Source organism: Xyrauchen texanus, chromosome 30 (genome assembly GCF_025860055.1).
Source record: "Xyrauchen texanus isolate HMW12.3.18 chromosome 30, RBS_HiC_50CHRs, whole genome shotgun sequence".
NCBI classification, from domain to species: Eukaryota; Metazoa; Chordata; class Actinopteri; order Cypriniformes; family Catostomidae; genus Xyrauchen; species Xyrauchen texanus.
This window is the reverse complement of record NC_068305.1, coordinates 10082886-10110142: the sequence shown is the minus strand read 5'-3', so window position 1 is coordinate 10110142 and position 27257 is coordinate 10082886. Positions and strand designations below refer to the sequence as shown.

At 39.5% G+C, this 27257-nt stretch overlaps 1 protein-coding gene across 1 annotated transcript; it reads left to right on the top strand.

Annotated features, from left to right (window-relative positions):
• The first annotated feature begins 1982 nt into the window (after window positions 1-1982).
• Window positions 1983-26746, top strand: LOC127624322 (potassium channel subfamily K member 3-like). The gene is made up of 2 exons (XM_052099102.1): window positions 1983-2360; window positions 25446-26746. The coding sequence occupies exons 1-2, from the start codon at window positions 2078-2080 to the stop codon at window positions 26327-26329; spliced, it is 1167 nt and encodes a 388-aa protein (XP_051955062.1). The 5' UTR covers window positions 1983-2077; the 3' UTR covers window positions 26330-26746.
• Window positions 26747-27257: the final 511 nt, after the last annotated feature.

Here is a 27257-nt window from a genome sequence, read left to right as displayed (position 1 = left end):
GTGAAAGGGGGTCAAACACAGTATTAGTATGTGTTCCTAATAATCCTTTAGGTGAGTGAGTGAGTATATATATATATATATATATATATATATTAGTCATGACCGAAAGAACTAGGTCACGAGTACAAGCGGCCGAAATGGGCTTCCTCAGAAGGGTGGCGGGCTTCTCCCTTAGAGATAGGGTGAGGAGCTCAGTCATCCGTGAGGAGCTCGGAGTAGAGCCGCTGCTCCTTTGCGTCGAATGGAGTCAGTTGAGGTGGTTTGGGCATCTGGTAAGGATGCCCCCTGGCCGCCTCCCTAGGGAGGTGTTTCAGGCATGTCCAGCTGGGAGGAGGCCTCGGGGAAGACCCAGGATTAGGTGGAGAGATTACATCTCCACACTGGCCTGGGAATGCCTCGGGGTCCCCCAGTCAGAGCTGGTTAATGTGGCTCGGGATAAGGAAGTTTGGGGCCCCCTGCTGGAGCAGCTGCCCCCGCGACCCGACTTCAGATAAGCGGTTGAAGATGGATGGATGGATGGATGGATATATATATATATAAAACTTTAGAAGGGGTTTTTGTAGGGACTGAAAAGTATTCTTTCCAGTTCAAACTGGATGTAATTGTTTTTTGTAATTTTCAACAGATTCTGTTTCTTTATTTATACAGTTTGGGGGGTTGCATGCTTGTATGCATGTTCAAATCTTTAATTTTAGTAAAAAACAAAATAATTCTGTGAAAGGATAATAATGGTTTTCGTAAGAGTTTGTCAATATCACAATTGTTTTAGTCATAAAAAGGTTAATAAATTAAAGGATACAGCAAATACAGTGTATTACATGGTTTTGTAAGTGTGGGTCCCACAAAATGTCTAGTTTGGTTTAAGAACCCCTGGTACAGGCTAAAATCATGACCATTCACAGGAGATGAAGACTGACCACTTCAAAAGCTCTTTTGAGAGGGTCTCCTCATGGGGGCCCATCCAGGATCCTAGCTGTCAGTGTACATCCAAAAAATACAGAGTGCACCTTTAAAGTATAAAAATGGGTTGGGTTTTTAAAAAAGTGTTATTTTTATAGATAGGCCTTTTTGTTGGTTGGTTTGTTTGTTTGATTATTTTTAACAAATAAAGTTGTAGCTTATATATAATGAAAAGAGTAGGCAATGCAATGATGGATTATCACCGAGTTTATAGGCTTTGTCGCTAGTTTGTTTTAATGACTTTAGAGTAGCCTCTACAGCTGTGACTTGAATGACAGATGAACAACAACAAAAATATATTAAAACATGTGAAAATGCAAAATATGCAAGGTTCATACCTTTATTTGTACCTCACAATGTGTATGGATATATTGCACAACAACGTCCTCTCGTGGATAGTCACCACATGTACAGGTCATAGTGCATCTGATTTTCAGAAGGAGAGACTTGGGGTTGGCTGGCTACAGGGGTTGGTTGGCAGTTGGCACATAGCTAACTTCTGGTCCTTTTGTCATTAATTTCAGAAAAGAATCACGTTTTGATTCTGTCATGTCATGACAAACGAAGATGCCAATATCTGTCCTTTTATTATTGGATAGCAGATCTGTTGTTTGAAATCTGGGCAGAGCCGTCGGTGATGATTATCTGAGCTTTCCTAATTCATTTAGTGGCACTAAAATACAAAGAGAGGGCATTACATTGAGCTCAATTATTGATGCACATCAGATGTATTTCTTTAGTAAATAATGATATTGCATAGGCATATATTTCAAGATCATTTTTAGTCTATATTAGGCATAATAATAATAATAATAATAACAATAAGGCATAAAGGGAATACAAATCTACAACAGGACATTCAGAGGTGCCTTTAAAATGTTTTTGTTAAGGAACTCTGAATTGACGCATGTATAGACTACCAATGGGCGGTTATAAAGATGAAACGCGTCTGAAATCTGTTGACTCAGTGGGCACATGTCCACCCGTGGTGCTGAAGGAACAGCTCAGTGAGTCCCGTTGCTTCACTCCTCACAGTGTCTGTCGCAATGAAACAGTCCGGTGCTCCCTCATCACCATCAGTCTTCAAAGTTTGTGGCTAATTCAATTTGCCCTGACCATGAAGAGACAAAACATTAGGACCCTCGTGTTAATCATCTGCACTTTCACTTATTTGCTCGTCGGAGCGGCCGTTTTCGACGCTTTAGAGTCGAAGATGGAGATCACCCAGAAGAAGGTCCTGCACGATCGGAAACGGGAGCTCATGGACAAGTACAACTTGAGCAAAGTGAATTTTGACGAGCTGGAGCGGGTCGTACTGCATCTGAAGCCGCACAAGGCTGGGGTCCAGTGGAAGTTCGCTGGATCCTTTTATTTCGCCATCACTGTTATCACCACTATAGGTAAGCCAGAAACACGGTACAAACGAGTCTCCATAAAGCAAACTTTGATACGTTTTATTTAGTTACATTTCCTTACACACGACTGCCCAAATAATCGTTATGACCATACACTATACAGTCTATGAGCAATTGGGCTCCTGTGTTGAAGACTCCAAGGGGCCGTTCACGCCGAATGCGTGTTTGCGTCAGTCAGCGCTGTTTTTCAATTGTTTTTCTATGTAAACATAGCCTACTTAGACGTTGTTTAAAGTTAAAGGAATATTCCGGGTTCAATACAAGTTAAGCTCAAAAACAGCATGCATTTGTAGCATAATATTGTTCACCACAAAAAAATATTTCAACTCGTCCCTCGTTTTCTTAAAAAAAGAAAAAGAAACTGAAAAGCAAAAATAGAGGTAACGGTTAAAAAAAAATGTTTAATTCAAATTTGTACAGTCGTTTTAGGGTTTCTTTACATTACGTCGTCATGGTGATGAAATTGCAAAATTGGAAATAACACTGAAATCATGTTAACACTCATTGTGTCTCGTTTGGAAGGCTGCGTCCTCCGGAGGTCGCGCATTTGTCGGCCGCATACGTCATCGAGGCTGTCTCGTTTCAGAAAAGAGAGCAGGACAGTCCGAATGCGACCTTCTTTCACGGGAATCACGGGCACTCAGAACCCACAATTCTTTGCTTCAACGGAAATGTCTTTAAAAAAAAATGGCGCCAAATTTCCCTTAAATATGATGTTCAAACGCAAGGAATGTTAATTCCAAAGTTGTAGTACCTCAGTAGAAGGGTGCAGAGTATATAACATGTATAATTATATTAATATATAATTCAAATAAAGTATTAGACTAAAAGTACACCTATTTTCTTTTCACTTTACGTCATTATAACTCTTAAAATGTACCTCATATATTACCTTCTCACTCAAAGCGCTCGGATTATTTAAATGGCGTGCTGTCATAGCACCCATGTTACTTTCCATTTCCATTTGTCCTATGAAGGCCGTCTCATTTAAACAAGGCTTGTTTAAAGGAGGACAATCGGTATACTGTAGCCTTCAAAGGACGTGTCCTACCTAGCATGCAACCTTCGAAACGAGACACAGTTGTGCCAGGGATGGATTAACCACCAGGCCAATTGGGGCCTCAAGCTCTAAATCAATTATTTATCTATTTATTTTGAGATATCTATTATAAATTCACGTAAATGTCAGCCTTATATGAAATACAATTTGTTCGGCCAAATGCATGCTGGAATACAGCAGCACGAGCACATGCACTCGAGTGCCCCCTCAGGGAATCCGCGTCTCACAGGTGCTGCACATTTATTTGGAGGTCTACAGAGAACAGCCTGTAGGCCCAAACACACTCTAATCATGTGTTCAGACCAGAGGCGGCGAGAGCGTCAAAATTAGCTCTAGCTGCCCTGCCAACAACGCTATCAAAGATTCGGGGACGCTCTGACTATAAAATAGGTGGCAACGTTCGTTCAGAAGGCTAGGTTTTGTGAACTATATTTAATGGGATGCAAAACATCCAGACATGTCGACTGGTATCTTTTTGTTGACCTATCTCAACAAGTGTATATCCTCATGAAATCTTTCAATATATTATTATATAATATTATAGAAACAATAATATCCACTTCATAAACTCAACTGGCACACCAACAATTTCAGACAACTTTGTCCATGCATTGTTTTTTTTCTTCATATCCCTGTAAGCAAACAGGGACAGATCATATATTACGGGAAAACCCGCCACGGCAATAATCAGTTTCTCTTCCATTTTGTCTTCGGAAATAATGTTTGGTGGGAACCAACGTTTACACTGTTTTGTTCTCTAGACTTCGCTAGAGCGGAGCACTTCTATACTCCAATAGGTTGCCGCCGAACCATGTCAAAGCTCATTACCATAATGTTGCCTGCACTTGAACTTTCCTCTGATGGCCACACCGCCCAAGACGCGCCGCACCGCTTCTCGCCGCCAAGAGACGCTGGCTGCCATAGAAAATGAATGACTTCTGGTCAATTTGACGCTCTCGACGCCTCTGGTCTGAATGCACCATTAGTACGTGAACGCAGATGCAGCTTGCTACGCAAGCTCGATTTCACGCATCGTTGCATTGTGAAATGTGTGCAATTCATAACCTAACAAAGCTGATAGTTTAAATTCATATAAGCGACAGAATTCGTGCAACAGTATGGAGGACTTTAAAATATTTAAATCCTGCATGCATTTAATGCAAAATGATAACGCGAAAGTTGCCTTAATACCTTAAATATGTGCAAGGTAACCGTTTGTAATTTTTGGTTAACCATAAGAGTTTACAAACTGTTATTCTGTTATTTGTCAGGACTAAAAAATGTATTGCCATGGATTCGTCAAACACAAACTCAGATTGGCAGGGAATAAAGTGCAGTGAGCTATTTTATTTAATTCTTTAGCTTTTTAGGGAGCTAAAAAGAACAATACACAGATCTCTTTCCTCAGAAATAGCGAACACAAAATGGGTTAAACCTTTAACATTCATGTTTGCTATAGTTATCACTTGTCAGTCACTGCAATTGTGGGAGTAACTCCTGTATTCCATACTCACATGGAATGAAAATTTAGGTTGTCACTCCTGAAACTCTGTAATGTGTACGTAGCCCATTTCACTCGCTTTTGTCGCCCCCCGCTGGACATTTCGATTGTAAACTGCAGCGAAACGTGTAACGAAGCACATAATTTCAATTTGCTACATTTTTGCCACGGTCACGTGTGTTCATGAGATTAGGCTGCCTAATGAAACACTTTCTCTTACATTTTCAAAATATGTTAATGTCCATTTTATTTGCCAGCAACTAAAAAGACAAATATTTCTTATTCAACAATACTTTCCTATTATCGTCTTTCTTGAAATAATAATGTAGATATTGATTATTTTTGAACTTATGTCATTATGTAATTGACTGTAAATCATATTACCAAAACTAGGATTAGTAACTTAATACACAGTTTAATAAGTTAACGCAACTGAATTAATGTTCCATTGTCATGAATGCTGTGTTCCCTCTTATCAGACACATTCTTGGTAAGATCTGTTTCATGTGCCTAGTATGGATCAGGTTACCGTGTACACTTGCCATGAGTAATCTAATCAACAGTAAAGGAACCAGCCTGCCAGCACCTTATTGTCAATGCAATGCACTCTGTAAACATGGCACTGTTTACTGTCAGCTGTCTGTGGTATAGTAAACCTGATCCCCCCATTCATTGTTGCCACTAGGCAAGTGTTGTAGCACTGCACCAGTGGGGATTTCTTTAAGACTGCAAGGGAAGCTCAGCTTCCCCTGTAATATCAAAAAAATAATGGTCAAATATGTACAATTGTGTAAAAAATTTATTGACTAAAAATGCGTTAGAACACGTTCATCTCGAAGACGAGTTCGTTCAGAATCAGCTACATTACATATAGCAGGTCGGCTGACTCGATTTACTTCTCATACATTCCCGTAGCGTCAGTGCATTTCCCTGTTGAAGCCGAGCGTCCATTGACTTCAATGGGGCTGCTCTGAACAGTTTTTTTCAGTGCTCCGAAAATAGACGGTCATTGGATAAATGCTGCGATTATGTCCCGCCCACGGACGCTCAGCGTCTCTGGGGGTGAATGAGGAGTGGGCTGGCCCGGACTCCGGGCTTCCGCGTGATGATTGGAGGATCTGTCGAAAGACTGCATCTCCTTTTGATTGACAGCGAATCTGTACTATAAGAAGTCACTGAAGCTATTTCGCGCTCAGTCCCATCGCGGATTTCTCCAGTGAAGTCGAAAGACAAACTGCTGCAACCTATTTCTTTATACTTGTTTGGCGAAATTGCTAGTCAATTTGCATAATACATTTCCCACAATTATACACCACATTCCTTGTTTCAGTTTTACCAAGTTTAATATATTTTGTTTTAGAGCGTTCGTTTGTTCGTTTGTTCGTTCGTTTGTTCATTCATTCATTCATACAGTAGGCTAGGCTAGCGTCGTACGGGTGAAACTGCACACGATGGCAGACGGTGCTAATATTGTCGACCTGATTTTGGCGAAGCCATTTGAAAGTCTTCCTTACGAGGAAAAAATTAAACAGCAGGGCAGATCAACACCTAAGATTGATTTAGTGCAAAAAATAGGGTAAATAAGTTTATAATGTAGGCCGAAAATGAGCTTCCCCTCTTTGAAAGACCAGCAGCCGCCACTGCACTGCACAGTGACCAGGTGGTTTAATCGATTGGTATAAAGATAGGAGGCTTTATTGCAACAGACTCACCCACAGATTATATTCGTTGTTCCAGAAAAAAAGAGCATTTGATAGTTTAAAATGCTTCAAAAAAGCAGCTTAGATGAGACTAATAAAATCTACCAAAAGCTTCAACACACTTTAGTCAGTGTCTCCAATCTGGTTCCAGATTCACTTTACCACAGTATACCTACATTTTTGCAACGTGATTTCTTAGTTGTTTGTTGTATGTGTCTCAACAGATTTCTGGTGAAATTAACACTTAAGGACTTTACAACAACATTGACTTTTATTATCTTTTACACAAATCACGAGTAAAACAGCAGATTAGCAGTTCATAAACACTTACTTTTTGCCCTGTATTTTATACAATGCAATCTTGTGACATCTAAACAGTGTTGGGCAAGCTATTTAAAAAAGTTTAGCTAGCTAAGCTACCAACAACTGAACAGAAAAATGTGTTACGCTAAGCTAAAAGCTACACTTCAGAGAAACTAGCAAGTTACACCACAAGCTTCATTCCAAAAGTAGCTTTCTACATTTAAGCTACAACCCCAATTCCAAATATGTTGGGACAGTATGAAATATGCTAATAAAAAATGGAGTGATTTGTAAATTATATTCACCCTTTGCTATATTGAAACCACTAAAACTACACAGTATATTATATTTTTCCTTGTGAATTTCATTGTTTGTTGAAAATGTACAAAGTCATTTAAAATCTGACGATTGCAACACACTACAAAAAAGTTGAGACGGGCAATATAAGACTACCGTAATTTCCGGACTATTGAGCGCACCTGAATATAAGCCGCACCCACTGATTTTTAAATAAAATATTATTTTGAACATAAATAAGCCGCACCTGTCTATAAGCCGCAGGTGCCTACCGGTACATTTAAACAAATGAACTTTACTCAGGCTTTAACGAAACATGGTGTGGCAGCGGGGGCGTGGTCAAGCGCCCGTCCGGGAGAGAAAAGCGGTAAGGACGCTTACACCTGAGCTAAATTATGTCTAACACCTGTGTCTAATTTCAGTAAGCATGGGGAGAGCAGCATAAAAAGGCAGCAGCCACAGAGCTGAGAGAGTGACACACGTCAGTCTAGTGTTGGCGCATAGAAGAATTGAGAAACTTTATAAAATTGATTGTAAACATTGCTGTGGCCATTAAAAGCCTTACCTGGAACGTCAAGTGCCCTGCTGAAAACTGTCACACTGGTGCCCGTGTGACAGTTTTCCCAAGAAGGACACGTGAAGCAGGGCACTTGAAATTAGACACCGGTGTTAGACATAATTTAGCGCAGGTGTAAGCGCCCTTACAGCTTTTCTCTCCCGGACGGGCGCTTGCCCAGATAGCAAACTGACTCCGGAACGGATCTGCCACGGAGGTATCACAAGCTCCGTAACGGATCCGCAAAACGGATCCGGAACGGAGTCCACTTGCACAGCGCAACGAATCCGGAACGGATAAGGATTGCGGATCCAGACTAGATCCGCAGCAGACCCTACCCGTATCCGCTGATAAAGCAGCTCACCCGCCGCGGATCCGATCTGGACCCGTTCATTTCGGTCTGAAAACCTTTCAGATCCCTCATTCAAAACTAGTAATCTGGCCAAAACTACAGAAATGTTTCAAATCTAATGTTTTTTAGATAGACTAGATTGCTCTATAAAAGCTTGAATAGTTATTAATGTGTATGCCTTTATTAATATTAATAAAACATGAAATCATTAAAAATTTGAAAATCATAATTTTTAGCCAGTAACAATAAAACTATATATATATAAAAAAAAATAGGTCATTAAAGTCTATAAATGTATTTACTATTTTTTTTACTATTTTAATAGTTTTATTCATGTATAGGCTACATTGAATAGACATTACAGAAAAATGAAATTCAACCATAAATTGTTTCAAGAACATTGTTTTATTGATTTAAAAACATTTTACTAAATGAAATAACATTAAAAAATATTTAAAAAAAATTCACTACTGTTGGGTCAGGATGCTGACAGTGGGACGGCTCCTTGAGCTTCCCTATCTGCTGCCAGGTTGAACCACCGTATTACATTCTTCAGTAATCTCGTCATTGGTGGCGACACGGGAGACATGGCTCTTTCTCACAGCACCTGTAATACACAAGCAGATTTTCATTAAATGACATGAAATCACACTGAAACTACCAAGTTGTTTTTTTTAAAGGATAGACATAACCACTGCCTTTAAAACAAAAGTGTACAATCTGACATTTATATGTACACTGTAACTTTTGACGCTCTAGCGGTTAATAAACAGAAACGTATGCATCTTGCGGTAGAACATTGTAGCCAGAGCTACTTCTCTTGGTTTATTTCTATGGCAAGTCACGGCAGGTAATGGGATACTCCGTAGCGGTTGGCATCTCTGTCTAAAATAGTCAGAATATAAACACTTATTATTTGCGAATTTTTAAGCCATGACAATTTAAATATTCAAGCGCAAGGAGACGAGGAAGTCCCCGCGTCTCTCAGTTTGGTACTCCACTTTGGTGGAGAATTTATTTGTCATGATGTAAAAAAAAAAATAGACTCAAACTAGTAGAAAAGTGTTAAATGCTGTAGTGTGGACCAGTGTCAGTATTTGACAAAATAGCTGGCTAAATTTGAAAACGGTTTGAAACAGTATTTAATCTTACTTTACTCAGATGAATGGAATAGATGAAACTCCAAAACCAGACTGGTGGCACTTGAACGAACTGTAAGCTGCAACAGAACACACACACACACACACACAGTATCTTAATATGATATGAAATAATTATCTGAAACAACATTACATGGGGAGGTGGTGGAGAATATATTTGTCATGATGTAAACAAAAATAGACTCAAACTAGTTTAGCAGAAGAGAGTTAGGCTAAATGTTGTAGTCTGGAGCAGTGTCTGGACCAGCTGGCTAAATCAAGTTTGAAACAGTACTATTTAATCTTACCTTACTCAGATGAATGGAAAAGATGAAACTCCAAAAAAACTGGTGGCACTTGAACGAACTGTAAGCTGCAACAGAACACACACACACACACACACACACACCATATCATGATTTAATATAATATTAATTAATTTTTCTGAAACAACATTACATGGGGTGGTGGAACTGTCAAAATGTAAACACAAATGGACTTAAACTAACGTTATAACAGAAATTCAGTTTTAAAAAGTTCGGTAGGCCTAACACGATCATTTCTCGCCTGACATTTTACTGGAAAGTGGAGAAAATATGCGCTCAGGGTTTGATAAAAATCCGGAGAGCTAACTTACGTGACCTCACCTCCCAGAGAGAAATAATTCCATCCAAATATATTTTTAATCAGAGTTATTAATTACCAAATACATTTTACTCAAATCTACGCCAATGACAATTTGCTAAGTTGTTTTGCCACAATCATTTCAGAAATAAAAACATCGGTATGTTGAACGGTATGAATATTACAGGCTAAGTAACGTTAACTGTACAAATAAAGCATATTTTAACTATTCTTACCGTGTTCCGTCCTCGCTGAACTGAAGGCAGCTTTTCCACTGTGGAGAATGATTCAGTGATGGTGACGGTTGAAAATAGGCGCGTCCAGTCAGCGAATCCGCCCAGCGTCTGTAGCGAGTCCGCGAGTTGACAGTGCGCTGTCTGTAGGCGGGGCATATTCTGTGCGCATGGCAGAATTGAGTCTGAGAGAATAGCGGACCTGGCGGTTTGAGGGCGGATCCGCCCCGGAGTCTATTGCTATCAGGGTGACCACACCCCCGCTACCACACACGGCTTGTATAAAACATTTGCAGTAAACAGTAGCCTACCAATAAAGTCACTGGTCACTATCTTCCTCGTCCTGTGCACTGAAACCACTGAAGTCATCTCCTTCGGTGTCGGAGTTGAATAGCCTCAGATTTAGTTGTCTTTTTGCACTCAATTCCTCACGCTGCTGTTTCCAACGTCTTATCATCGACTCATTAAGACCAAGCTCCCGTGCTGCAGCTCTATTTCCTTTTCCAACAGCCAGATCAATCGTCTTCAACTTGAAAGCAGCAACATATGCGTTTCTCCATGTCTTTGCCATGGTGAGGGTGACAAAATTACTACCGTAATCAGAATGATGGGAAGTTTGAGCGCGCTCGATTTAATCTAAACAGTAAACAAAAAAAGTTGTTTTGAACTTAACCCGTTCGGCAATTTCATTGGTCTAATGAAAGCTTCACGCCGCCAAAAAACTGAGCACGTCACAGAATGTTTTTTTTTTTTTTTTAATAAAATTTGAAAGCGGGAAAAATCCATATATTAGCCGCGTCATTGTATAAGCCGCGAGGTTCAAAGCGTGGGAAAAAAGTTGCGGCTTATAGTCCGGAAATTACGGTAATAACAATTTGACACGTTCAAATAACAAGGCAATGTGAAACAGGAGATGTTAAACAGGTGAGGTCACTGATCCAGAGTCAACTTTTCTCATCCAAAGGCAGGTTTTCCTTTCTACATCCGTTGACTGTTGGGGGCTAGTGCTTCTTGGTTGGGTGTTCCAACTCCTCCCATTCATTTAAATAGAAGTAACTCATCTCTATCTGCTAAATATTCTCTGGCCTCACACTCTATAGAAATACAATGCCCATCATGCACTACGTCTCCTCCTCGAAGTTTGCACAATTTTACTCCTGATTTCTGGCAATACAGGAACAGTAGAGGTGTACAAAAGCAACGCATTACTTTATTTTAACTCCGATATTATGGACTAAAATAAACAATAATATGTTACTTTACTCGTTACTCGAAAAAAGTAATCTGATTACATAACGCACATTGCTTTTATCGAGTTACCCCCAACACTGGTCATAGTATACGAGGAGCCTCCAAAAACAGCCTAGTCCTTCAAGAGCAAGGATCATTCGAGACTTGTCAATTTGCCAACAGATGTTTCAGCAAATAATCCAGCACTTTGAGAAAAATTTTCCCCAAAGACAAATTGGAAGGATTTTCGGCATTTCCCCCTCTACAGTGCACAATATAGTTAAAAGACTCAAGAAATCTGTTCAAATCTTGGTGCGTAAAGGGTAAGACGAAAACCTTTCCTGAATGTGCGTGATCTCTGATCCCTCAGACGTCACGGTCTTAAAAACGTCATTCATCTGTTAAGAATATCATGAGTATGGGCTTGGGATTACTTTAGTAAACATTTGTTAGTCAACACCATTCGCCACTGCAGCCACAGATGCAAGTTAAGACTTTACTATGCAAAGCAGAACATCAACACTGTCCAGAAGCATTGCCGAATTCTCTGGGCTCCTTCTCATCAAGTAGACCAATGGAACCGTGTTTTTTGTTTTCTGAGCCAAAGAGGAAAAGACCATCCAAGCTATTATCAGCCTCAGGTCCAAAAGCCAGTGTCTGTATGGGCCAGGGGTGTGTTAGTTTGCGAGTTACCCATAGCTTGGGTAACTCGCACATCTGTGAGGGCACCATGAATGCAGACAGATAGGTACAAATTTTGGAGCAGCATATACTGCCATCCAGAACAGTCCTTTCCTACATTCATACTACATAGCCTGCCTTTAGTCCTGACATCTCCAATTGAGAATGTGTGGTGCATTATGAAGCGCACAATACGACAACGAAGACCCTGTACAATTCTGAACCTGAAGACCTGAATAATGGATGAATGGGGAAAATTCCACTTTCTAATCTTAACAAACTTGTGTCTTCAGTGCCCATATTTCTCCTAATAAGTGTTATTAGATGAAATGGTGATGTTTCACAGTGGAAAACACTCAATTGTCCCAAAGTTTTGGAGTGTGTTGCAATCATTTGATTTGAAATTACTGCACATTAAAAAAAGGTAAAACATCATATAATGTGTAGTTGTAGTGCTTTCAATATAGCAAATGGCGAATATCATTTACAAATCACTCCTTTTTGTTTTTATTAGCATTTTATATTTTGTTCCAACTTTTTTGGAATTGGGGTTGTATTTCATTTCTTTTTTTCAACTGGATGCACAAAGCACAGTCATAGACAAACTTCTAAAATACTTATTCACATGATGTTTTTTTAAGCCATGGTACAGCATAGTGCTGTGTAATGCAATTCTGGATACAAGTTTACAGTATGGTGCAACATAAAATGTACATATGTGAATGTAATAAAACAACTATAGATTAATTTACAATTCATCTTATCCTGTAATTTTGTGTGTATGATATCCATATTAATATACCATTGTATTTACATGGTGCTCCCAGGTAATGGTACATGTCCAAAAAACTTGGTAATGCCATATAACTTATTGATGTGTTTTCGTGTAGTGTTTTGATGGTAAAACATTTACCTGTAGTAATCATTCACAAGCTGCACACATGTTGAACTTAAAGGGATAGTTCACCTAAAAGTAATTTACTATGCAAAGCAGAACATCAACACTGTCCAAAAGCGTTGCCGAATTCTCTGGGCTCCTTCTCATCTTAGATGGAAAGTAGGCCAATGGAACCGTGTTTTTTGTTTTCTGATCCAAAGAGGAAAAGACCATCCAAGCTATTATCAGCCTCAGGTCCAAAAGCCAGTGTCTGTATGGGCCAGGGGTGTGTTAGTGCCCATAGCTTGGGTAACTCGCACATCTGTGTGGGCACCATGAATGCAGACAGATAGGTACAAATTTTAGAGCAGCATATACTGCCATCCAGAACCGTGGATCACCCTCGTGCCTCGTGTATGACTTCTTTCTTTTGCAGAACACCAATTATGATTTTTAGAAGAATATTTCAGCTCTGTATGTCCACACAGTGCAAGTGAATGAGTGCCAAAAGATTGAAGCTTTAAAAAGCACATAAAGGCAGTGTCCATGTGTTTCATCCATGTCTTCAGAAGTGATAAGATAAGAAGCAGAAAAATATTTAAGTCCTTTTTGCTAAATAATTTCTCCTCCCTGCCCAGTAGGGGGCGATATGCATGAAGAATGTCACCAAAAACACCAGAAGAAGAATGTGAAAGTGGAGTTTGACTGAGCAGGGAGGAGAAAAAGGAACTTAAATATGTATCTGTTTCTCACCACACCTATCATATCACTTCTGGAGACATGGATTTAACCACTGGAGCCTTATTGATTATTTTATGCTGACTTATGTGATTTTTGGAGACTATTTTAATAATATTGAGTGTTTCCAGCTAGCCTTTGATTATTGGCAAAATCTGCTTAGAGAAAATATTCCTATCAATTATTCAACATAAATTATGAAAAGGCAATTTATTTCAACAACACTAGTAAAGTGTTTGTTTCCTAAACCATTTCTGATTTCTGAATTTGTGTTCAGAATGTTGAATGTGAAAGACTTTGGGATCAATACAGTACAGGGTCCAGCGAAAGTACAGCAGTACATGAGCTCCTCTCTTGCCCTCCTCTGCAGGGAAGGAGTGTTTTGGATGGAAAGAATGTGAACTGAATAAATAAATACCCCCCTGGCCAGCAGAGCAGCAGGTCATACATTGGTCGGAATCTGTGGCTTTTTGCACTTTATATATTTTGGATGACTTTTCACATAGAGAATCTGTTGGTCAGTTTGACAGATTTAGTGTCCCAGCTAATTTTTCAAAAGGACAATTGATTGACCATAAAGTTCTTTACAGCAATTTACACTTAAGTCTGATTAGGATATTCAGATTATTAGGTTAACCAATGTCTCTTTCAATGGTTGATTCTAAAATAATTATATTTGGTTCCCCCTAATCTCCAACCCCCAAAACATTCAATCCTCTGAACTACCAACCTGCAGGATTTCTGCTGGAGAAGAAAGAGATGTTTAAGCATTTTTAGTGCCTTGTGATGTCTATTTTGGGATGACTGTACTCCAGTGTGAGATCCTCATATGTGTGGATACATATACACTGATCAGCCACAACATTAAAACCACTGACAGGTGAAGTGAATAACATTGATTATCTCGTTACAATGGCACCTGTATAGGGTTGGAATATATTAGGCATCAAGTGAACAGTCAGATCTTGAATTTCATGTGTTTGAAGCAGGAAAAGTGGTCAAGCGTAAGGATCTGAGTGACTTAGACAAGGGCCAAATTGTGATGGCTAGACGACTGGGTAAGTACATCTACAAAATGACAGGTCTTGTGGGGTGTTCCCATTATCAGTGGTTAGTACCTACCAAAAGTGGTCCAAGGTAGGACAACCGGTGAACCAGCGACAGGGTTATGGCCCCCAAGGCTCATTGATATGCATGGGGAGCGAAGGCTAGCCCGTCTGTTCCAATCCCACAGAAGAGCTACTGTAGCACAAATGGCTGAAAAACATAATGCTGGCCATGATAGAAAGGTGTCAGAACACACAGTGCATCGCCGCTTGCTGCATATGGGGTTGCGTAGCGGCAGACCGGTCGGAGTGCCCATGCTGACCCCTGTCCACCACAGAAAGCACCTACAATGGGCACGTGAGCGTCAGAACTGGACCATGGAGCAATGGAAGAAGGTGGCCTGGTCTGATGAATCACGTTTTATTTTAGATCATGTGGACGGCCGGGTGCATGTGCATAGTTTACCTGGGGAAGAGATGGTACTATGGGATGCGCTATGGGAAGAAGGCAGGCAGTGTGATGCTCTGGGCAATGTTCTGCTTGGAAACTTTGGGTCCCGACATTCATGTGGATGTTACTTTGACATGTACCAACTATCTAAAGATTGTTGCAGACCACGTACACCCCTTCAATGCATTGGTATTCCCTGATGGCAGTGGCCTCTTTCAGCAAGATAATGCGCCCTGCCTCACTGCAAAAATGGTTCAGGAATAGTTTGAGGAACATGACAAAGAGTTCAAGGTGTTGACTTGGCCTCCAAATTCCCCAGATCTTAATCCGATAGAGTAACTATGGGATGTGCTGGACCAACAAATCCGATCCATGGAGGCCCCACCTTGCAACTTACAGAACTTAAAGGATCTGCTGCTAACGTCTTGGTGACAGATACAACAGGAAACCTTCTTCACTCTCACCCTATACATTATTACCTATTACCCAAACCCCATTACCTAAATACACTATTACCCTCATACAACACAATATAAATAATAATATTTATATATTATTATAAACAAATTTGAAAGACGGTTTCACAACAGATATTTCCATATGTTGAAAGTTATAATAAAAGATAATTTAAAGCTTAAACAGAACAAAGATTCGCAATATTTGAAAATTTATTGGTACAATAACATTGGTAATATATAGTATTGTTTACATTAAAATAATGTGATTAAAATATTATTAAATTATATAAAATACAATTATACTGTTATAATATTATGCATAAAATGCTATATATTATAAATATAAAAATATTTTTGAAATTAATTAATAGTAGCTCACTGAACAAAACAGCACATAACCACATAAATAGACTATCCAATTTACCACTGGTAAAAATGATCAGATTTAATATTTTTATTAATATTAAAATAATATAAAATGTTACTGTTATAAAATTATATACAGTATAATATTACATAATTTATATTACATTATATATAAATACAATATATATTTGAAATATCACTAAGATATATTGGAAATGGATTAATAGTATTGATTACAGAACAAAACAGCATAACAAAATAAATGTATATATATATATACACACACACACACACAGCTGTGGAAAACATTAAGAGACCACTCAAAATTTAAATTAATATTTTAGTTTTATTCTAGAAAATACTGACAACATTTTTCCCAAATTACACAAAAATTATTGTCATTAAGAGCTTTTATTTGCAGAAAATGACAACTGGTCAAAATAAAAAAAAAGATGCAGTGTTTTCAGACCTCAAATAACGCAAAGAATAGAAGTTCATATTCATTTTTAAACAACACAATACTGATGTTTTAACTTAGGAAGATTTCAGAAATCAATATTTGTTAGAAATACAGATTTTCAATCACAGCTTTCATGCATCTTGGCATACTCTGTGACATTATGCAACTCCTGGCACAAAAATTCAAACAGCTCGGCTTTGTTTGATGGATTGTGACCATCCTTCTTCCTCTTGATCACATTCCAGAGGTTTTTAAAGAGGTTTAGGTCTGGAGATTGGGCTGGCAATGACAGGGTCTTGATCTGGTGGTCCTCCATCAACACCTTGATTGACCTGGCTGTGTGGCATGGAGCATTGTCCTGCTGGAAAAACCCATCCTCAGAGTTGGGGAACATCAGAGATGAGAAAGCAAGTTTTCTTCTAGAATAAACTTGTACGTGGCTTGATTCATGCGTCCTTCAGCCTTGCTGAAACACCCCCTGATCATGCACTGCAGCCACACTATTGGCTGATTAGGTTATCCCATGGATGATTGTTGGTGCCAGACGGGCTGGTTTCTGTATTTCTGTAACTGTTGATCTCCTGGGATCATGCACAACAGTCTCTTGACTGAAAGAGAATGGTGTGAAAAACAAAAAACATCCAGCGAGTGGCAGTTCTGTGGGTGAAAACGGCTTGTAAATGACAGAGGTCAGAGGAGAATGGCCAGACTCGTCCAGTCTGACAGGAAGATGACAGTAACCCAAATAAACACAAGTTACAACAGTGCTATGCGGAAAAGCATTTATGAACATACAACACGTCGAACATTGAGGCAGATGGGCTTTAGTTGCAGAAGATCCCTCTGGGTACCACTACTGTCAGCTAAGAACAGAGAACTGAGTCTGCAGTGGGCACATGCTCACAAAAACTGGACAGTAGACGATTGGAAAAACATTGCCTGGTCTGACAAATCTGGATTTTCTACACAAATGGTAGGTCCACTGTAGCCTCAGTTTTCTGTTCTTGGCTGACAGAAGTGGAACCCAATGTGGTCTTCTGTTATAGCCCATCCTCCTCAAGGTTTGACATGTTGTGCATTATGGGGTGCTATTCTGCTCACTACGATTAATTGTACAGAGGGGTTATCTGAGTTACTATTGCCTTTCTGTCATCTCAAACCAGTCTGGAATGCTTTTCTGCATAGCACTGTTGTTTATTTGGGTTACTGTCATCTTCCTGTCAACTCGAACCAGTCTGGCCATTCTCCGTTGACCTCTCTCATCAACAAGGTGTTTTCATCCACAGAACTGCCTCTCAATTGATGTGTTTCGGTTTTTGCACCATTCTCTATATATTCTAAAGGCTGTTGTGCATGAAAATCTCAGGAGATCAGCAGTTACAGAAATACTCAAACCAGCCCGTCTGGCACCAACAATCATGCCACGGTCTAAATCACTGAGATCAAATTTTTTCCCTATACTGATGGTTGATGTGAACATTAACTGAAGCTCCTGACATGTATCTGCATGATTATATACTTTACACTGCTGCCACATGATTGGCTGATTAGGTAATTGCATGAATAATTAGGGGTACAGGTATACCTAATAAAGTGGCCGGTGAGTGTATATAATCAAGGAACCAAATTATTACATAAAAGAGAAAAAAACAAATAGCATTATGCAATAATGTAACTCTGCAGCACTGGTTTGCTACTCTGGATTTTCAAGAAGATGTGAAAGATTAAAAGTGGCAGCAGCAGGACATCTGACCAGACTCTGTCAGCCCTGAAACCATTGCTAGAGTTACTTATACTAAACATAGCTGCTCAGCACTAGAATTTTAGTTTTATACGTACCCTAGGATAATCTGTTTATTAATCATTTTTTTGCTCCTTTATTTTGGGCTGATGGGCTGACAATGACGTAATTTTAATTAAGGTGGATGTATTCCAGATCTGCCTTTGATCTATCTTAACATGCACTTAGCTACATATACTGTATATGTGGCTAGATATAGCTGAAACATTAGTCCTACTTTTGTGTTTGTCCCTTAATGTGGTTTATCTTTTGGTTTAACCAATGGAAAACACCTTTAATCCTTTATTTTGCATCATCCCTTCCCCAACACCAAACACACTCACACCTTCTCTAAGTATTTAATCCCCAACCCCTTTTTAATGTGTTAAATTACAGTGTGGATTTTCCATGACATTACAGTACAGTACATTTGATGATGAGGTGAAATAACCATTCAGAAAAATAAAAAGTTATTTTGGGAGATTTAAGCTGAATGGATTAAGAGAAGCAGAGACATGAAAATGAGCTCTAGACATCAGCCCTGTTTGTACAGATGGCTTGCTGAGTCAGTTTCAGTGAAATAATTCATGCTGCTTCTAAAATAAGAGCAATAGACTGCATCGAAGTGCAATGCAAATACAAATGGGTCAATGCAAGAGAGGGATGTCAATGATTCCAGTTTATCCAAAGAGCTCTTGATACAACAGGTGTTAGACTTCAACAGGTGAAGGTATGGATCGTCTTGTACATTGTGCAGTGTTAAAAAAAAATCACCTCTTACATTTAATCTTTGTCTGCCTTTTCTTCAAAATGATCTGATATTGTGCTCTAAATACATAAATAAGGGTTCAATTCTACCCATCAAACCAATAGCAAAGAACTTTTTTGATATTCTCGTTTCATTGAGTCTATCACGGAACTATTCTCAGATGAAAGCAATACCAAATAATGAGTATTCTGCCATTGTTTACTCACCCTAATTTTGTTCCAAAGTTGCCCATAGACAAAGTTGTCTTTCTTTTGTAAAACACCAAAGACATTTGTCAATATGTTAGTCTAAGTCACCATTCAATTGTATTGCATCTTTTGTCTTACAATGGAAGTGATTGGTTACTAAAGGCCTTTGCACACCAAAGACAACACAATTATGAGAGGTGAATCGCCAACAAATAGTCCTTTCACATAAAAAGTGACACAAATGATCACCTTTATCACATTCACCCATTTTGCAATACTTGGTGCTAATCAACAAGCAATTTTACCTTGGCATGGTTGGTGATGCAAAGCCACCTATGACAAACTAGCAGCTGGAGGTAACTGCCGGAAGATGGAGGGGCTTTTCGTTGGCAGCAGCCAATCACTCGCATGCTTGAGTGGAAGAAGTTTCTTCCTCCTTCATAATAAAAGGCCCAATGTTATATTTTCTGAAAGCATTAGTAAAATGGAAAAACAGAACATGTTTTAAATAAAACAATGCTTCTGGATTGTTGTCTTTGATTTACTTCAGTTACTTCCTTTTATAAAATCACTGGGGATTGTCATGTGACTGGCATAACACCTTCAATTGAGGGCTTTAGTTAAACTATAAAATGCTTATACTAGCTATTAAACTATTAAATATATTTAAACATATCAAATTAAACGTATAAATTCATTGTTTCATTGCCCATGGTTTGTTTATTAAGCAGATCTTGGATCTTGTCATCATGCATGCCATTAACAGCCTAGTTGTGGTGAATTATGGGATTACCCAAGTTGTTTAAGGCAGTTTCAGTAACCAAAATGTTTTTCTTGACATTTGTCTGTCATCACCATTCCATGTCTTTCTCAGACTATAACATATATTAATATTGGGCAGAAATGTTGTGTAATTCTAGTTGTGTTGTTTATATCCTACAAAATAGGAATGGCCCAATGACAGCATTTTGTTGTCCACAGACATTTATTTAAACTTATAATATTGTTTTGCAAAATACGAACATTTCAAATTCTCTGATTGATAAGAAGGGCCAGCAGAAGACTGTGTAGTTCCCATTGGGTTTGCAATGGTGACATGGACTCAAGGACTTGCATTTGGAATATGTGACCAGATCGGCTTGTGTTAATCCATTCATCCATTCTCTTAATTTCAAATTATCTCATTCAGAATACAAGACTTGTAATAATAATGACAATGCTAACTATATTAAATCAAATCTTTATACATACAATTGAAGAAATATGTTAAAACTCTGGCTGAGTTTAGCAATTGGCTGCTGTCACTGTTTGGACACTAATGATTGACTGATGCCAGAAGCAGGTTCCTCCTACTCTTCAGACATTGGTAGGCACTTCCTTCTGTCAGGTGCTATTTTTTCACTGAACCCCCTCTCAAGCACCTTTGAGCTGACCTGCCTTCCGCCTATCGATGATTAGAACAATGACAAATGTACAAACAGATGAGTTCTCCAGCAAGTAGATTGAAAAAAGAAAACCGATTTCTCTACAAGCTTCAGTAGTAATGAAGAGTGTGTTGTTGATTTGCTCAATGAGAAAGAAAACATTTAAGACACTTATACAAACTATTTCTGTTCACCTGCTAGTCAAGTTGACTGGCAGTATTATCATGTATACAAAGTCTTAGGGCTGATTAGAAAGATTAATATTAACAATTAAAACATGTTATCATTTGGAACAAGAGTGATTATATGTCAATGCCATGCATATACTTGTGTAAAGTAAGTTTGTTTTAAATCACTGCATAATGCGCACTCACATTGAATGTTAAAACAAATGGATAATTGTATCTCATTGCCATGTACATCTACTATCAAACCATTAAACGTGACAACATTTAAACGCTCCAAGAGTCTATATAACATACACAATAAAGCACAACCCATCTTCAGTCTAACCCATTATTTGATACTATAAATCTTAACTACTGTCAATGACTGTAAATGATAGCACAGATATAACAATTACAGAATTTTGTGGAGACACCACTGGATTTTTTGTATACAAAGGCATTGACTTGTCTGCTGCTTTCGACACAGTGATCCTCCTGTCCACCCTCTCTAACCTGGGCATCACAGGAACTACGCTTGGATGGTTTGAACCATACCTCACTGGCAGATCTCTCAAGGTCTCCTGGAGAGGAGTGATGTCCAAGTCACAACAGCAGACAACTGGTGTTCCTCAAGGATCAGTACTTGGACCCCTCCTCTTCTCAATTTACACAACATCACTCGGGCCGATCATTGAGGCAGATGGCTTTTCCTACCTCTGCTATGCAGATGATTCGCAGCTCTACCTGTCGTTGCAGCCTGATGACCCTACTGTCTCAGCTTGTATTTCTGCCTGCCTCCTTAATCTCAACCTTAAACTCAACCTTGTCTAATGTCTCGTGATCCGAACCAACACATATGTTGAAGCCAAATTCAATATTCATCTTGGTTCAACTACACTAACACCAACCAGAACAGCCCATAATCTGGGAGTAGTGGTAGATGACCAACATAATTTTACTGTCCATATCTCATCAACTGCCCGGTGTTGCAGATTTGTGCTTTACAACTTCAGGAAAATCATACCTTTTCAGTGTGAGTATGCTGTACAGCTCCAGGTCCAAGCTCTGGTCATTTCAAGACTGGATTACTTAAGTGTTCTGTTGTTGGCCTCCTAGCTAACTGCAGATGGTCCAGAATGCAGCAGCACATCTGGTCTTCAATCAGCCAAAAAGGGCTCATTTCACCCCACTCTTTATTTCACTCCACTGGCTACCTGTTGCTGCCCACATCAAATTCAAGGTTTTGACTCTGGACTTCCAAGACCAATGGAACTGCACCCTCTTACTTCAATTCACTTCTCCAGGTCTCTGTCCCAACTTGTCTTCTGCTGTCTAAGGATGAGCAGTGTCTGGTGGTCCCATCACAAAGAGGACCTTCACACAATCTGCTGATACCATCTCAACATTCAAGAATCGTCTGAAAACACATCTGTTCCTTGAGCACTTAACCAGTCCACACTAATTGTATCTACTATTGAATTTTACTTGCACTTACTGTACAAAAAACTAAGAAAATTCCTTCCCTGTCTCTTTCTTCTATGCTAGTTCATGTACTACTCCAGCCACCCTGAGAATCAGATTCAGAATGATCTTTATTGTTCTTACATACACATGGAATTTTTTGGGGTGATAGTAGAAATAATTGCACACAGAACATTACAGTGAGGCACGGAATATAAAACAAGGTAAGAGTGTAAATAGACATACACATAAAATGACATATAACATAATGGTGTATGTAGATGTGCAAGAGTTAATGTATATGCAAGGTAAGGGTATGTTCAATTATTTAATTAAATATGTGAATTTACATAAGTACATGAGATGTGTATTTACATTATTGCACTATGGGGGAGTCCTGATGCATTTTAATTTTTCTTGAGGAAAATGGCATGAGGGTAAAACTTTTCTTGTGCTTGGATGTCCTGCCATTCAGTGCTCTGTAGTGCCGGCCAGAGGGCAACAGTTCAAAGAGGGAGTGGTCAGGGTGTGTGGGGTCCAGAGTGATTCTACCTGCACGTTTCCTCACTCTGGAGATATACAGGTCTTGGAGGGTGAGCAGGGGGGCACTAATAATCCTCTCAGCAGTCCTGACATGAGGCCGATGACCATGGTGTCATCTGCAAACTTCAGGAGCTTGACAGTGGTGTCTTTTGCAGTGCAGTCATTTGTGTACAGGGAGAAGAGCAGTAGAAAGAGAATGCATCCCTGAGGAGCACCAGTGCAAATAGTGAGGGTCCCAGATGTGAGTTTCCCCAGTCTCACTAGCTGCTGCCTATCTGTCAGAAAACTAGTGATCCATTGACAGATTGGGATAGGCATGGAGAGCTGGGTCAATTTGGTTGAGAGAAGATCAGGCATGATGGTATTGAAGGCTAAACTTAAGTCCACAAATAGGATCCTTGCATAAGTCTGTCAAGGTGTTGAAGGATGTAATGCAGTCCCATATGGGTCCAATGATGTCCTTCAGGTAGGCCAAAACCAGTCTCTCAAATGACTTCATGACCACAGAGGTGAGAGCGACAGGTCTGTAGTAATTAAGTCCAGCGATTTTTTTGGGGGACCGGAATGATGGCGGAGCATTTGAAGCAGCAGGGAACTTCACACTGCTCCAGTGATCTATTGAAGTTCTGTGTGAAGATGGGGGCCAGTTGGTCAGTGCAGAATTTCAGACAGGCAGGTAAAACACTGTCTGGGCCTGAAGCAGGGAGAGGGGTGTGAGACTGGGCTTTTCAAACCTGCAGTAAAACACATCAAGTTCATCAGCCATTAGTTGACTCTCTACAGCGCAAGGGGTAGGTGTCTTTTACTTGGTGATGTTTTTAGGCCTTTCCACACAGATGCAGGATTGTTGGCTGAAAACTGTTTATTTTAGCTTCTCAAAGTAACTTCTTTTAGCTACTCTGATTCCTTAGTAAGTGTGTTCCTGGGCTTGTTGTAGAAAATGTTATCCCCACTTCTGTAAGCATCCTCTTGGCATGAGTTTTCCTGTAAACCATGGTTTATCGTTATTGAATGATAAAATTGTCCTAGTAGGGATGCACATGTCCTCATAGAAACTGATATATGATGTCAAAGTATCTGTGAGCTCATCCAGGTCTGTGACTGCAGCCTCAAAAACACTCCAGTCGGTGCAGTCTAAGCAGTCTTGTAGTTCCAGCTCTGCTTCATTGGTCCATCTTTTTACAGTCTTTACTACAGGTTTAGCTGATTTTATTTTCTGCTTGTAGGTTTGGAGAAGATGAACCAGACAGTGATCAGAGAGACCTAAAGCTGCACGTGGGAAAGACCAATATGCATCCTTTACAGTGGTGTAGCAGTGGTACAATATATTTCTTTCTCTGGTGGGGCATGTGATGTGTTGTTTGTATTTTGGCAGTTCAAGGGTAGGTTAGCTTTATTAAAATCTCACAGAATAATGATAAGGTGTTGTTGCTTTGTGTCTGTGATGTGATGTGATCAGCCAGCTGTTGCAATGCTGCGTTCACGCATGCTTGTGGCAGGAAATAAACACTCACCAGAATAATGAGGAAAACTCCCATGGCAAGTAGAAAGGCTTACAGTTAATGAAGAGCGTCTCTAAATTAGGACAACACATCTTATTCAATGATGTTACATCTGTACACCAACATATGTTCCACCACCTCTCGTTTTCAAAAATGTAAATACATTTTGATACCAAGACATACTGTGGTTCGTACATACAGAGTGCACACAGTCAATCAAATCAAATCACTTTATTGTCACACGACCATATGCACAAGGGCACGGCACAGATGGAGGAAAGTTCAATCCTGAACATGAGTGAAGCAGCATATCAAACAACAGACAGAATTGGCACTTAGAGTATAGATTTGATTCCTTTTGTAGAAAGTTTTTCAAAAATCTAATGAAATGTTCTTGGAAAATGTCTCTATGCAAACAGTTGTACAGATGTAGATAAGTTTGCACCAGTTGGCGAATAACTGCATGCCATTATGTTCATGTTGACTAATCTTAACTGACTGAATGGGAATTAGTTGTTGGCCTTAAAGTAGTGGGGGTCACACATACCAATAACGTGGACCAATGGCAGTAAGAAGGTGTTTAGCAGCCAGTAAGAAGTTTTCCTGAAAGTTTTCTCTGGCGAGCTATTATGAATCATCAAAACGAACACAAAAACACCTTGGTATTGACCAGATTTCATTCTAAATGATGTCACACCCATTCATTCTTCGGTTTCGTATAAAGGGAGTCCTGAAGTACACACAAGACGATGCATGAATACAAAATTTCACAATATGACTTAGTTGCTTCAGCAATTATGTTTTCCATCTCACACTTGTCTTATGACACTAACAGCGAGGTTCAGGTTTAAGGTTTCGGTTAGGGAGGCCAGTTCTGTTGATTTAAAACTCAGTAGAGAATCTAAACTTAGAAACCTCATCTGTTTGGGAGAACATTTAACTTGCTTTTAGCACTATACAGTGGACATCTGACCTCTGAACTGCTGTGATACGTGTTATGAACCATGTTATGTCATTATGATAAAATGCTGCCACAGTCAAATAATTGTCTTGAGGTCAGGCTGAACTGAATGCTTACTACAATGAGATTAATCACCTTGACAGCCCGAAAAGTATGCAATCTCTCTATCTGTTTGTTTAAGTTATGCCCATTATATTTTGTAGGATACGGCCATGCGGCACCCAGCACAGATGGCGGGAAGGTGTTCTGCATGTTCTACGCCCTCCTGGGGATCCCGCTTACTCTTGTGATGTTCCAAAGTCTGGGTGAACGCATAAACACCTTTGTGAAGTATCTGCTGCATCGTGTCAAAAAGTGTCTTGGCCTTCGGCACACCGAGGTCTCCATGGCCAACATGGTATGCATTGGCTTAATATCTTGCATGAGCACACTGTGTGTAGGGGCAGCTGCCTTTTCCCGCTATGAGGACTGGAGCTTCTTTCATGCCTACTACTATTGCTTCATAACACTCACCACCATTGGCTTCGGGGACTATGTGGCCCTGCAGAAGGATAATGCTTTACAAACCAACCCCCAGTACGTAGCCTTCAGCTTCATGTACATACTGACCGGCCTCACGGTCATCGGCGCTTTCCTGAATCTTGTAGTGCTACGTTTCATGACCATGAATGCCGAAGACGAACGCCGTGATGCCGAACAGCGCACGCTGCTGTCCCGCAACAGACACTCTGGAGGGGCTGGAAACAACCACTGTATGTCTGACCCACCATCGTCTTCTAGTGCGGGCCACGGAGGAGGGTCGGGGAAGGGATTGTGTAATGTCTATGCAGAAGTTTTGCATTTCCAGTCCATGTGCTCTTGTCTCTGGTACAAAAGTCAGGAGAAAATGCGTTACTCCATTCCTATGATCATCTCTCATGATCTGTCAACTTCAGACACCTATATGGAGCACAGCGAGACCTCTGACGCTCTGCACTCCAACGGCTGTGTGTGCAGTGCCTTGCAGGAGCACTCCGCAACCAGCTACACTGGCCTGCTCAGCTCAGCACATTACCAAAGACTCTCCAAACGCCGCTGCTCTATCTAAAGGGGACTTCGCGTTGCCTTGCATTGGAATCTTTTTTGCCTTATAAAACCAACCGCTGTTAACTTGGGGTTAAAAACTACTGCTTCTAAGCTGCTTGGATCCTCTGTAAGTCAAATATATGTAATGTGGTGATAGACTGGGGAGGGCAGCCTGTCTGCAGATACTGCTTCCTGGAACAAAAGGCATACATAGCAGCATGCAATAAAAACACAGTATAGGCCTGTATTTTATGAATTGCACATTGAGGTTTTAGAGAAAAGGGAGAACACAAACTCCTAGCTCTGCTTTGAGCTCATTGTTGAACGAAATGGAAGCAAATGCAGTGTCAGGCTTTTCTGATTTTAAAGTTGGAATAGATAGAGAACTCACTTAACCCCGACAGGTGAGAATCTATCTTGGGAAGTAACAGCCTCAACGATGAATACTTAATTGTCTTTATGTATTTGCAGGAAGAATATATATATATATATATATATATATATATATATATATATATATATATATATATTGAGTCATGAAATAATAATAGCTATAAAAGCAAACTTTACTAATGATGAATATTCACATTTTGTTATTTTTGTTATTTTTTTCCACACTCAAGCTCACATTCACTATGTTTCTATTGTTTAGACAGTTTGGTGACACTTTATATTAAGGTTTCCTTTGTTAAGTGTTTATAAACACTTATAAAGGTGTTTATTAATGACTAATAAGCCATTTACAAGCACATTATATGCATTTATAACAACATGAATAAAAAGGTGACAACACTTGCGAAATAGTGAGCATTGGAACTTGCATGTTATAAATGCTTAATAAATGCACTTTAAAGAGGGATCATGCCAATTTGCTACAGTCTGCTTTGTGTTTATATCCATTACTGTAATGTTTCCTTGTCACGTTGATGACAAAAGAATGTTGCTGCTCT